Here is a 13,124-nt window from a genome sequence, read left to right on the forward strand (position 1 = left end):
ATTATACTGTAATTTTGGTACTCATTTGCTTATTATTAGACCTTTAGATTGGTTCAGTATTTCTTTTTGCATTTGTATTTACTGCTTTCCCACATAAAGGATTTTTCTGCAGTTTAGTTGTGTCTTTATGGTAGATTCTCAAAAATAGAATTACTAGGTTTAAAGATATGAGCACTTTTGATATATGTTGCCAAATTGATTTCCAAAAAGATTGTACTAATATACACTTCTTTTTATTTTCCTTAAATATTGGCACCTGAGCTAACATCTGTTGCTAATCTTTTTTTTTTTTTTCCCTTCTTCTTCTTCTCCCCAAAGCCCCCCAGTATATAATTGTATGTTCTAGTTGTGGGTCCTTCTGGTTGTGCTGTGTGGGACGCCACTTCAGCATGGCCTGATGAGCAGTGCCATGTCTACTCCCAGGATCTGAATCAGGGGAATCCTGGGCCACCCAAGCTGAGCTCGTGCACTTAACCACTTGGCCACAGGCCATACATATCGTCTACAGAATGTGCAGATTTTCATTTCCCTGCAGCTTTACCAGCATAATTATTTTTTTACCCTTTCTAAGAGTGATAGATTAAAAATGTGTTCTTTGACTTTATTTTTTTTTAGTTTTGTAGAAGTGATATATGATTGCTGTAAACAATTCAAACAATATTGACAATACTGAAAATACAAAAAAAAAAAAAGAAAATGGAAATTCAGGCCACATAGAAATGACTACTGTTCATTCTTAAGCAAAAGATTCCTTCCAGATTTTTCTTTGCATGTACAGCCTTACAGTTTTACATAAATAATATCATACTGTTTTGTAGCTTTTCCTCCACTCAGCAATAAGTTATAAGTATCGTTTGATATAGATCTCGATTTCTCTTCTCCCCTCAAGAAAGGAATGCATATCCTCTGTAGAAAATTTAAGTTTGAGGCCAAAGCCCCAGAGTCATAAAGAATATTCATTTGCTGACCATTGTTTTACGTGCATATATTTCTTTTACGATCTTTGCAGAAAAGAATTAATTAATGGTTTAGGTCCCCTGGCCAAATATCTTTAACATTTCAACAATCCTGTGAATACTGCTTAAACATATTAAACCTGTTTTTTCTCTTACTGGGACATTTAAAGGAGCTTCAAAAAATAGCATTAATTATTTTGCTGCTGTAATCTCTTTGTAAATAGGTAAAAAGAATGGAATTGTGACCTTTTTATTCTGTGTTTATGAAATGTTCTTCTAGAAGAAAATATGCTCTGGCCTTTTTTTCTAGGTAAAATCATAAAATAAGAAAATTAGAGAACAGTGTTGGTATTTTGTTACATCTGCTAGCTGCTTCTTTTTTTTTTTTTAAATTTTCTCCTATATAAATGTTTCTGGAGTAGAGATATAAAGGAATATCCTGCCTTTGTGGGAGGTTGAGAGGGAATGGTAGCTAACATTTATTAAGCACTTATGATTGTCAACACAAATAATCCATAACCAACCTATAAATGAAAATTTAGGTGAGTTTATCTGAGCCAAAATGTGAGGACCATGGCCCCGGCCCTTGCTTCCCGAAGGAAGGAAGGGCACCAAAGAAGTGGGGGGTACAGAATGGTTATATACCCTGAAAGAGAATGTTTCATGTATGATTGAAATGTCTCTTTTACAGCAGTCATGAGACTGCTCTGTCGGCACAGCAATTGATGGATGCAGCAGGTAGTAGGTCTGCTGTCTTGGTGGACACAACAGGGTGGCAGGTCTGTTGTCTCGAGCTGGGTGGTCACAGGTGAGCACAGCAGTCAGTTCCTAACCTAAGGAAAGGTGCTTATCCTTAAGGAAATGCCATTGTGTGGAGGGGAGTTGCACCTTTATGTTAAGGACATTTGTTCTTCCCATAGGAAGTGTTTAAAGCAGATATACAATGCATGCTCAATGGCCATGTCAGGCCCTTTTGGAAGAACAAAATCAGGCCCAATTAGGTTTACGCCAGATGGCTTCCTCATATACTCCACTATATCCTATTCCTTGCCATTTCTGTTTGTCGTGATGTAATATAAATATTACAAGGTATTATTAAAGATTTCTTCACTATAAAACACACTTCTTGTATCCTTGCCTGCTTCTTCAAGTTTCACTATTTTAAATCAGATACTGTCTCCTTACAACAAATAGATACTAGAACAGAAGACTCCATTACAGCAGTACTGATGCCACACAATTTAAGTAATGGATGGTAAATGAGTATGAAGGCTGTTAATGGTTTAGTGTAATTGTATTTCTGCCTCTAACAGGGCGTTGTAAGCAATGTATGCACTTGATCCTAGGAGAAATAGGATTTAAAACGGTGAGTGAAGAATCAAAAGACGTCTATTTTTAAAGGACTGTTCTGGCTACACTAGAAAGGATTTCAAGAGGAACAAGAGTGAAAGCAGTTAGAAAGCTGGAGGATTTTTCCAAATGAGACACTTAGTGACCAGAACTAGAGAATAACAGTGGGAAAATAGAGAAAGAGAGAGGTAGAAGCAGAGACTCAATGCTGAGGCAGCATAGCATGATGATTAACATGGGCACTTGAGTCTGGAGTGAAATCCTGGCCCCTTACTTACCAGTGCTTTGACTCTGAAGACATTACAGAAAATCACCAATGAAATGGGTGTTATAAGAGTCCCCATTTCACATAGGCTGTTGAAAGGATTGAGTGAGATTATGCACTTAAAGTGCTAGCATCATGCCTGGCACATGGTGTCCCAAGTATCAGCTTTTACCTGTTGTTGTTGTTGTAATTTATCCAAGGTGGCTATCTGGAATTAATTTATAAAATATTCCACTTAAAATTATTCAACTCTTTCATCTAGCCCTCCTCTCAAAGCAAAACAAAAAAGATCTCCCTTATCCCTTAGTATTTGTTTTCTAAAGCTCGAGTGGAAAAATTGTTTAACAGATTTCCTTTATACAGCCTCATTTGATTTATCTAGTTATTTCTCACCTCCATTTTAATGTCACTAAGAAAAAAGACAGTTTGACCTCTACACTGTCTTGAAGGAAGAAGGATTTAACAAAAAAAAGAAAAGACTGAATTTCAGAGTGTCAAAGTTAGTTTATTTAGAATCATCTTTTGTATCACAGATTGGGTTCTTAAATAGCTTTTGGTGCAATGGAAGGACTTGGTAGCTAGCTGATGTCTACTTTACTTTTCTCCTGTATGTATGAGGGTATATTGTAGAATCTGAAGCCCTAAATTCTAGGTACAAGAAAGAGGAAGCTCTGAAATCAAGGAGAGAGTGAGGGCAGCTGTTATTACCCCTCTACCTGTACAGGACTAGATCATATTGGGACATTTTTTTAGTACTTTGGATTGTGAGAGGCAGTGTCTCAATGTCTTTTGCCCCTCCAGTATTCATTTAACACTTAACTAGGGTGTGTGATAAGGCCCTGGTTAACCCTTCCAGCCTCATCTCAATATAACACTTTGCCTGTTTAGATATTTTTGTAAAGGAAAGCTCATCTCATGCTCCAGTGGAAGAAAATGCAAAATGAATAACCAGGGCCCATAAATGACCTTCAAATGAGATATTATATTTAATATTGGTTTTTAAATTATGATTCAAGAATGACTAGGATTTGAAAAAAATCTCTCTAGGACTAATCTGAGTAAATGTTCTGTTTTCCAGTGTGGTTTGAGAACAGTATCTTAAGGGTAAGCAAATATTTTACTCAAAGAAATTAATTGTAGTGCTGCCAGGTTCTAGGCAGTTAGAATATGATAAAATCCTGTTTAATACCGTTTTCTTAAATCTATTTTTAAATTTCTTTGATTCACGAGGTGCTGCGATTCCTAGAAATTATTGTGGGTTGAACCTCTCTTCATCTGATACATTGTAAACATTACTTTTCTGAGTAAATTACATTATATCCCTCCAACTGGTTCAACAAGGGACACTTAGATTTGGCTTCCATTGGATATGTACATTTTTAGCCTAAGTTTTGGTATAGAGAATAGTAGTTCTAGACTAGCCATATTTTAAAGATGAGAAAATTAATCCCAGGAAGGTGATGACTGACTTCTCTGGTTGTCTAGTGGTCAAAGTGATGCTAGAGCTGTCTTCTCCCTCTTAGCCTGTGTTCTTTCTGCTTCAGAGGCTACTGCTTCTCTAGGGGGACCCATAAGTATTTGAAAGGCTAAATAAATGAGATTTTAATATTTACAAGCATGAAATTGTCGTGCCAAATTATATCTCAAATATATGTTTATATTGACCTAGAGAAGAGTAACATTGTTACCATTACAATTTATTATGATATTTTAAGTCACAACCCTATTGATTAAATTGTCCTCCTGATTATAGTGGCTTGCTTCTTATGTGGTTTGCTTTAAAATAATAATATTAAAGGTAGATGTGTGGATGCTCACAACGTAGCAAGCTTATTTGGTTTTATTATGGGTTTCAGAATTTCAGTTTCTGGAAAATGCTCCATTGTTCTCATGTTAACATTTAATCTTACTTGTATTTTATCTCTTCCCATAATTAAAATGGAAAGAGACAGTATACTTTGGGGATGGAGAGGCTATGCCACTAATAACTAGATGAATTTTGACACCATGAAGAAGTTACTTGATTTCTGTCTCGATTTCTTTGCTGTGCTTCTTGCTAGAGAATGTTATGAGAAGAAAAGAATAGGCTGTTCAAAAGATAGGTACTCTTAAAAAAATTAAGCCGACCTTTTTGCATATTTTACACCACTGCTTTTGGAGTGCATGGGCTGATGAACAGACTGTGCAAAATGATAATATATAAGTGTATCTCCCACGTGATTAAACCGAGCTATAAAATTTAGCTGTGACTTTGAGAGTTTTCAAATCAGTTCTTAGGCATTTCTGGTGCTTTATTAAATTCATAACTTTGAACTATATGGTTTAATTTATCATGCTTTTAAACGTTCTCAAGAAGTCAAGATACAGAGGGTGCAGGTACATGTAAAGGAATTAGTCTAAAGGTTACTATTGGACTTTGACCGATAGTAACCTTTGTGTCAGCTTTCCAAGTATACTGCTACTTGGAAAATGGTACTGAACCCCTCTAGCGGCCAAAAGATTGTGCTTTTTTTTTTAAATTTTTTTAATAAAAAGGATTATTATAACAAAGTATTACTGTAGTATTTAAAAGAAGTAAACCTTGTTCTATGCAGGACATGTTCAGTACATGTTTCACTAAACCAAAATGGCATTTTACGTTCATGCAAAACACGTTCAGGAATACTGCTTACAAACACACAAATTTGGAAAAGAAGGGGGGTTTTTTTGCCGAGCAATTTGTATGAGGGATCTTAAAGGAGACATGTTGAAAGGGGAAAATATTCCTGCAGTTACTGTATTTAAATTCCACATTATTAATTTTAGCTAGATATTTGGTGTTTTCAAAATACTATATTGGTGATTAGAGTTTCTAAGTAAGCTCAACTTCTTTTTTCTTGTGTAAGAGCAAGTGGAATTCAGAAAAAGCCAGCCTTTAAAGTATTACCTAAAATCGTATCAATGAGATTTTGAAAGCTTGTTACGATTTTTAAGAACATTTAACAGTATATCAGTTGTGACCATAAAATAATTTCTTCCCATTTTCATCCTTGCTCCCCGTACCCCACTCTGCCATCAAAAAGCAGATCTTATAAATTCAGGATGAGTGTTTTGCCTTCAAAGTAGACATCTTGAGAAGCCAAAATAGATGTATCAATAACATTGCCACTTTTCGAAATAGTTTTATAACTTTTCTTTTAGAATTATTTTTAGCCCCTATTAAAGTGTTTTTAAAATATTGACATCTTTGATGAGATTAGATTTTTGAGGGAAATCCAAAACTAAATCTGAGCCGTGTAGTGTGAATAAGAAAGGTAGTCAAGGTTAATTATGTAGTTTGAAGCGACTGTTTTAAAGTAATGAGACTTTAAATTTTTATTTTGGAACTCCGAAAAATGATATGCGATAGCTTCATTTTGTGGCTATATCATAAAATTATTCTAAAGGTTGTGGTAGGCCCGTCAGGAGTACTTTATGCAATGGCAGCATCACTGGCACAATTATAGACATTTCTAGAATGACTAGTTTTTAAACAGCGAGGACTCATTTGTGTTTGTATATGTATATTTGTTAAAGTTAAATTACTTATATTTAAAGTTATCTCAGTGCAGTTACTGACTGAAATAGTGACAAATGAATCTCCATTATTTAAATTGAATAACAATGGAATTGATATTCATGAGTATACTGTATTTTCTTTTTCCTTGGAATGATTTATATAATTTATAATGGAATTTATTGAAGTGAAACTTTATTAGGTAGAAATATAGTTACATTAATATTACTTGTGCCAGTGGATTGCCTATATTTCTTGAGTGAACTCAGACTGCTAATTACTGTTACAATAACCTTATTAATTATAAGAAAACTTTTTTCTATTAAGTATGTTTTCTAGTTTTATTGAGATATAATTGATGTATAATATTGTATTGGTTTAGGGTATACAGCATAATGATTTGATATGTGTGTATATTATGAAATGATTACCACAGTTAATTTAACATCCTTGGCCTCACAGTTACAAATTTTTTTCTTGTGATGATTAAGTATTTTTTATTTAATTTTTTTCATGTAGTTTACTTTCTGTTTCAGACCGAATCTGGATATGGATCTGAATCCAGCTTGCGTCGACATGGCTCAATGGTGTCCCTAGTGTCTGGAGCAAGTGGTTATTCTGCAACATCCACCTCTTCATTCAAGGTTTGTTGTTATGAATGCTTTAAGTTAAGACAACATAAATTCGAGTTTAGTACTGAATGATAGTTTTTTAAAAGAACATTTGAAGTTGTTATAGAATAGTTTTTTAAGGGGTAAAATCATGACTCATAAAATGAATTTTTATTTTATTTCATTCATTGATGAGATAAGATATAAAAAAAAGTTTGATTCAAAGGAGAATCTGAAGAATGCTGAAATTATTTTGCTGATAAATGCAAAACTGGTCCGTATCCACAGATTAGTAACCGGTGTTTCTCCACTGGACAAAGTTGATTTGCATCTCATGGACAAGAATCATTTACATTGTTCTCAGTTTTTTGCTACTTAAAGAGTTGTAAATTAATTCAAATGCAATGAAATCAAAGATTTCTCTATGGTCAGAGGACACCCTCTGCTAAGGGTTCTGTAGATGACACTCACCATTCCTTTGAAAGGACACCCAATAATATTTTTGCCCATTTCAAAGTCTTTCACAATTTTTCCTCACAATGTCTAATTTGAAAATATTAAATGTTATATTATCAAATTGTCAGGCTTACTGCTCTCTTATTTCCTCCAGGCTTATCACTATTAAGCCACTAATTAGTGAGTTTCAAGTCTATTCCTGGGAGTATTGCATTGAACTTGGCAGCTCTCCCTATCCCATGCCCTTAGTAGTAACATGTAGACCTTAAAAGGTGATGAAATACCATAGGACTAAGTAAATTCTTGTTTTGTTAACTTAGATTACATCCACCTTTTTGTGTTTTGCAGAAAGGCCACAGTTTACGTGAGAAATTGGCTGAAATGGAAACATTTAGAGATATCCTATGTAGACAAGTTGATACTCTGCAGAAGTACTTCGATGCCTGTGCTGATGCTGTCTCCAAGGATGAACTTCAAAGGGATAAAGGTTAATTAGGCTATTACCACTATTTTTTCTTGGAGAATGAATGGATTTAAAGCCTCTTGATCTTAAACAGTAATGTCTCTTAAGTGATAAAGGTAATTATGGTCACTTTTGCTGCAAGCCCCCAGTGTAACAGATTTCAGTGCCCATATAACTTTTGTACTTTAATAACATCCGAATTAGTCTGATCACCCATACCAGATACCACTGCATTTTTTTAAGTGATTTTTAAACACTATTCCATTAAAAAATATAGTATCTGTCGTCTTGGTAATATAGAGCGTTTCACATGATTATCTCTAGTAAATTTACCCCATCATGAGTCTTAGTGACAAGCATGTTTATGTTAAATCCTCCAGATTTGGAATCGATCTCTTCCTCCCTCTCTCTTCCTTCTCTTCCTCTCTTCACCTCTCTTTCTCTCCCTCTCTCTCCTTCCCTCCCTTCTTCTGGCCTTTTTCTCATAGTAGAAATCAGTAATGGAGCAAGTAATTCGTAGTGAGGTTTTTTTTTGAGAGAGAGATCATCTTCAGTTAACTTAGTTTTAATGTGAGTTTTGAAGTTACTTTTTCTTTGTTACTGCTAAAGATTTTACTGATGTTGTTAACATCTGTTCTTCAGTTTTTCTCTTAAGGCAGCAATGAACTACTCATGGCAGTATTACTAAACAGCACTGAGTGCATTGCCAGTATAACTAGGTCACTTGACGTGGTTTCATTTCTTGGTTTTGCTGATTGTGTTTGATCTGAGTTCAAATTCTTTTAGTCTTTGTTCTTTGTTCCCTTTTTGGCTTTTTAGTTACAACTCTTTGTTATTCTGGTGGCTACTTCAGGGTTTGTAGGGTAGACATACTGTGGAGATACTGTGGGTTTGGTTCCAACCCACTGCAATAAAGCAAATATCACAATAAAGTGAGTCACATGATTTTTTTAGTTTCCCAGTGCATATAAAAGTTATGTTTATACTCTGTTGTAGTCTCTCAAGTGTGCAATAGCATTATGTCTAAAAAATATATACATACCTTAAATAAAAAATATTGCTAAAAAGTACTGACCATCATCTGAGCCTTCAGTGAGTAATCTCTTTTGCTGGTGGATGATCTTGTAAAAAATGCAATATGTGGGGCTGGCCTGGTGGTGTAGTGGTTAAGTTTGTACACTCCGCTTTGGTGACCCAGGGTTTGCTGGTTCGGATCCTGCGTGCAGCCCTACACACCACTCACCAAGCCATGCCATGGCGGCATCCCACATAGAACAACTAGAAGGACGTACGACTAGGATGTACAACTATATACTGGGACTTTGGGGAGAGGGAGAAAAAAGGAAAATTGGCAACAGATGTTAGCTCAGGGCCAATCTTCAAGGAAAAAAAAATGCAATATATGCGAAGCACAATTAAGTGAAGTGCAATAAAATGAGGTATGCTTGTATGCACATTTAACTTACTACAGTCTACCTTCAAGTAATATACCACTTCACATATAGTGTAAGAGGAACCTTACAATAATGTATTTCCATTTCTCCCCACTACTGAGGCAAGACTCTTTGGCATTGATCCACATCAACAGTATATAGTATTTAAAGGAAAAAGTGATGGTGGGAGGAATAGAAGTTGGGATGCAATGATAACCAGGTTGTATAGAAGATTTGATTTTAAACTTTACTCATGTTTGAACAAATAGCAGCGGTGGCAGTCTAATGCATTAGTTTGCTAGAGTTGCCCTTACAAAATACCACAGACTAGGTGGCTTAAACAATAGAAATTTATTTTCTTACAGTTCTGGAGGCTAGAAGTCTGAGATCAAGGTTTTGGCAAGGTTGGTTTCTTCTGAGGGCCATGAGGGAATGATCTGTTCCTTGGCCTCTCTCCTTGGCTTATAGATGGCCATTTTCTCCCTATGACTTCACGTCATCTACCTTCTATAATTGTCTGTGTCCAGATTTCCTCTTCTTAGAAGGATACCAGTCATATTGGATTAGGACCCGCCCTAGTGACCTCATTTTAATTTGATTACCTGTGTAAAGACCCTGTCTCCAAATATAGCCACATTTAGAGGTTCTGAGGACTAGGACATCAACATATAAATTTTGAGGGGGACACAGTTCAGCCTATAACAACTGATTTTCCTATAAATACTATTTTAAGAAATATTGATGCTTTTAAGAATACATGCTGGGAAAAGGTGAAATATATACCTGGACCGTAGTTTCCTACTTTAACTGTAGATCAGAGTTGCTGACCTGAGTCTAAGGATCTCTATAGATGCACACATTAAATTATCAGGACTGTCTCTAACTGAAAGAACTTTAAGAATCACTGTTCTTCATTAAGTGTGTCATTGAAATGATAACAGCAAACTCGCATTTTATTTTAGGTGTTCAGTGTGTTCATATACAATGTTTTATCAGAATTGCTAGTACGATAGTCTTAACCTGACCCCCACACTCCCACACACACTTCAGTAAAATTTAATTAACCCTTTAGGTCTAGATACCTGGAGATTACAGAAGTAGAAGACATTATCTCTGACCTAAACATACTGTTTGATTTTAAAACAAGACATATATGCCACTTTAAAAGTAAAGGTTCATCTAATACTGCTTTTCTGTTCATCCAGTGGTTTCAAACCATGTCAGACATCCCTTAATGGTGCCTCAGGGATGGACAAGGGGTATTTGATTAGGAAGGAAAGAAAGAAGGCCACTGTTTTAGCCAGAGCAGCTCATGTTTTCATCAGTTTTATATATTGAGTATTGGGCTAGAGAAAGAAGGTTGAAAATCCCTGTTTGGTGGTACGAGGCTATTGGATGGTTAGAGATAGTAAATTGAATCTCCAGTAACACAGAATAGATAGTAATGAGATGAGTGAAGCGCAGACCTCTCAGCAGTAGTATTTAAAACAAGTTAATCAGAGTTGTATTGAGTCAAGGTCAAGATCTTCTCTGATGATGAGTACTGATTTAAAAACAGAGCAGTGTGCTGTGTCAATGAATTTCTTAGAATTGACAATATTTGCAAATGATTGATGAAAAATGAAGATCCACAGAATCTGGGAACCTGATTAATCTTGGGGTTGAGATGTCTGCAGAGGCTTCAATATGGAGATTAAAGTGTGTAGGAGTGGAAAAGAAAAAAGTCAGTTGGCTATTGATATCAGTTAGCTGGGTAGAAATGAATAGTAAATGTTAGTAGATAATAGCAGCTTATGATTTGAAAGAGTTGTTATAGATGAGTAGCAAAATCTTTAAGCGATGAAAAAAACGAAATAGCATAGTAATTAGAAAACGGCAGTACAGAATACAGGTATTTTCCATGGTGATTCCTACCATTTAGTCAAGGGAGGGAATAAGGAATAGGAGTGGGCTCTGCATCCATTGGAGAGAAAGCTAAAGTAGATGAAATGTTCCTTGTAGAGCCAAATTACTCCTGAGGTAAAGAGATGTAAGCAAGAAGTAAGACATCAGCTTAGAAGGAAGATTCCTTCCGTAGAAAGGGAGTTCCTCAAAAGATAATAAAATAAAGAAGCCTTAAAAAAGCTTGATAGAAAACAGAGAGTAAGATTGGGAGCTAAGGTTTAGAAAGTTAGATTAAAAGTGGAATACATACTGCGTGGGATTAAAGTATGTTAGGCAGTAGAAAAAGGGACAGTAATAGAAGGAAGAGGTCTGCAGAAGAACACAGGGGATTCTCTTTGTTCTGTAATTGTGCAAGTTGAAAGGGATGTCCAGGCACAGACACATTGGGATGAATAGAAGTCTATATCACAACTGCAAGTCATTGTCTTTCCCCTACATATCCAGAAATGGTAAATTTAAGAACTCTCAAGAGGCAAGCTAGAGTATCCTCTGCCTGTATTAATCTCTTACAGTCTTGCTCAGCTCTTGGAGGCCTCTTGTAGAATTATGAAATTGCCCCAAGTAGGTAGGAAGATTAAGGGACAGAGTAATTCATATCTCAGTACCATCCCTTACATAAATAAAAATAGGTATAATTTTTTTATAATAATGTTTTGTATTTAAAGACATTCCACAGATATTTACTGGGCATACCTTGATAAGCACTGAAAATATAAAGATGAATAAGATCTTGTATTCACAGAATCCATAGTATATTGACTCAGTTGACCATAAGAATAAACTGGTTAATTTCTATTTCCTTTCATCCTAATATCCTTAAATTTATTTTGTTTAGTGGTAGAAGATGATGAAGATGACTTTCCTACAACACGTTCTGATGGCGACTTCTTGCATAATACCAATGGAAATAAGGAAAAGAGTAAGTAGTACATTTTTCTCCCTCAGCTGGATAAAATACACTTTGTAAAGTTGTACAATAACTAACTATGTAACAAGAATAATTATCTAATTGAGTAATTTTTAAAAAGCAGTGGAACTGCTGGAAAGTGGAAGTTTCTTCTAGGAAAAGAGAGGTAGGAAAAAAACATGTTCTAATATTAAATAATGATGGCTGCTCATTGTCTAACAAAGACTCATTCTAAATTCCAGACATTGGCCCACTTATTTCAGCAGTATTTGGTAGAATCAGTTTCTACCACTGAAAAAGTGTATTTCTTAGAGGGAAAGCATTGCAGTGGAATTTGACTGTATCTTTAGAGTGTATTTCTCTTTAACATTGTTTTTCTCTCTCCATTTGATAAAATGGTGTTGAAAATATATAGTCAGTGTTATTAAAGGAAATTATTGAAATAGCTCTGATCTCACAGCACATTTATTTATAGAGCCCAGGAACAAGGTAGTTTGTTTCATAGAGCAGTTTATTAATTGTTGCTCTATTTAAAATGGCTAACTCAGTAGAAGGAATTCTGAACTGTTCATTAGAAACCTGTGTTTTGCAGCAACATAGATGAACCTGGAGGGCATGCCACTAAGAGAAATAAGCCAAAGACAAATACCACATGGCATCACTTATGTGTAGAATCTTAAAAAAACAAAACCAGAAGTTTGTAATTGATGGTCAGTCAATGCTCTTCTTTTTGACATATCCTAAGAAAAAGCTGGGGTGGATTCCTAAAATTTTTTTAAGGTTATTATGCAGATTTAAGTTCTGGCGTTCTGCATTGGTAAGAGTTTCTAGAGATAGGGTCTTCCCTCCTCATTCCTGGTACAGAGAGGGAGATACCTTTACAGATCGAGATTTCCCTTACAAATGTAAATGTCTCTTACAAAGGGTAAATTCTACTTTTCAGAGCTTCTCCCATGTCTACAGTATTTAAAAGTAACCAGCCCAAAATAATCTTCGTGCCAAGAAGACACATTTTGAGGTGGCCAATTCTGATCCCCCACAGTCCCGCCTTTGAAACTATAAGAAGTTTCATAGTCCAGAAGCTGAGTGGTAGATTGTTCCATCTCATTAAACACATTTCCTAGTCCTGATAATAGCTCAGTCCAGTTAAATTCATTTTAGAAGGCAGTGATGCCGGTGGACTCCAGAGTTAGGCCTGTGTTGT

The 13,124-nt window shown here is 35.4% G+C and overlaps 1 protein-coding gene across 6 annotated transcripts in view; it reads left to right on the forward strand.

The window, feature by feature from the left end:
- The window catches only part of CERT1 (ceramide transporter 1), a 122,210-nt gene that overhangs the window by 55,789 nt on the left and 53,297 nt on the right, over positions 1-13,124 (forward strand). For all 6 annotated transcript variants that reach the window (XM_005599614.4, XM_005599613.4, XM_070234673.1 and 3 more), the window contains exons 4-6: positions 6,643-6,750; positions 7,522-7,660; positions 11,849-11,932. In XM_005599614.4, the coding sequence (XP_005599671.1) occupies positions 6,643-6,750; positions 7,522-7,660; positions 11,849-11,932 (331 nt within the window). The remainder of the gene's footprint in view (positions 1-6,642; positions 6,751-7,521; positions 7,661-11,848; positions 11,933-13,124) is intronic.

This window comes from Equus caballus, chromosome 14 (genome assembly GCF_041296265.1).
Source record: "Equus caballus isolate H_3958 breed thoroughbred chromosome 14, TB-T2T, whole genome shotgun sequence".
In the NCBI taxonomy this organism is placed as follows: Eukaryota; Metazoa; Chordata; class Mammalia; order Perissodactyla; family Equidae; genus Equus; species Equus caballus.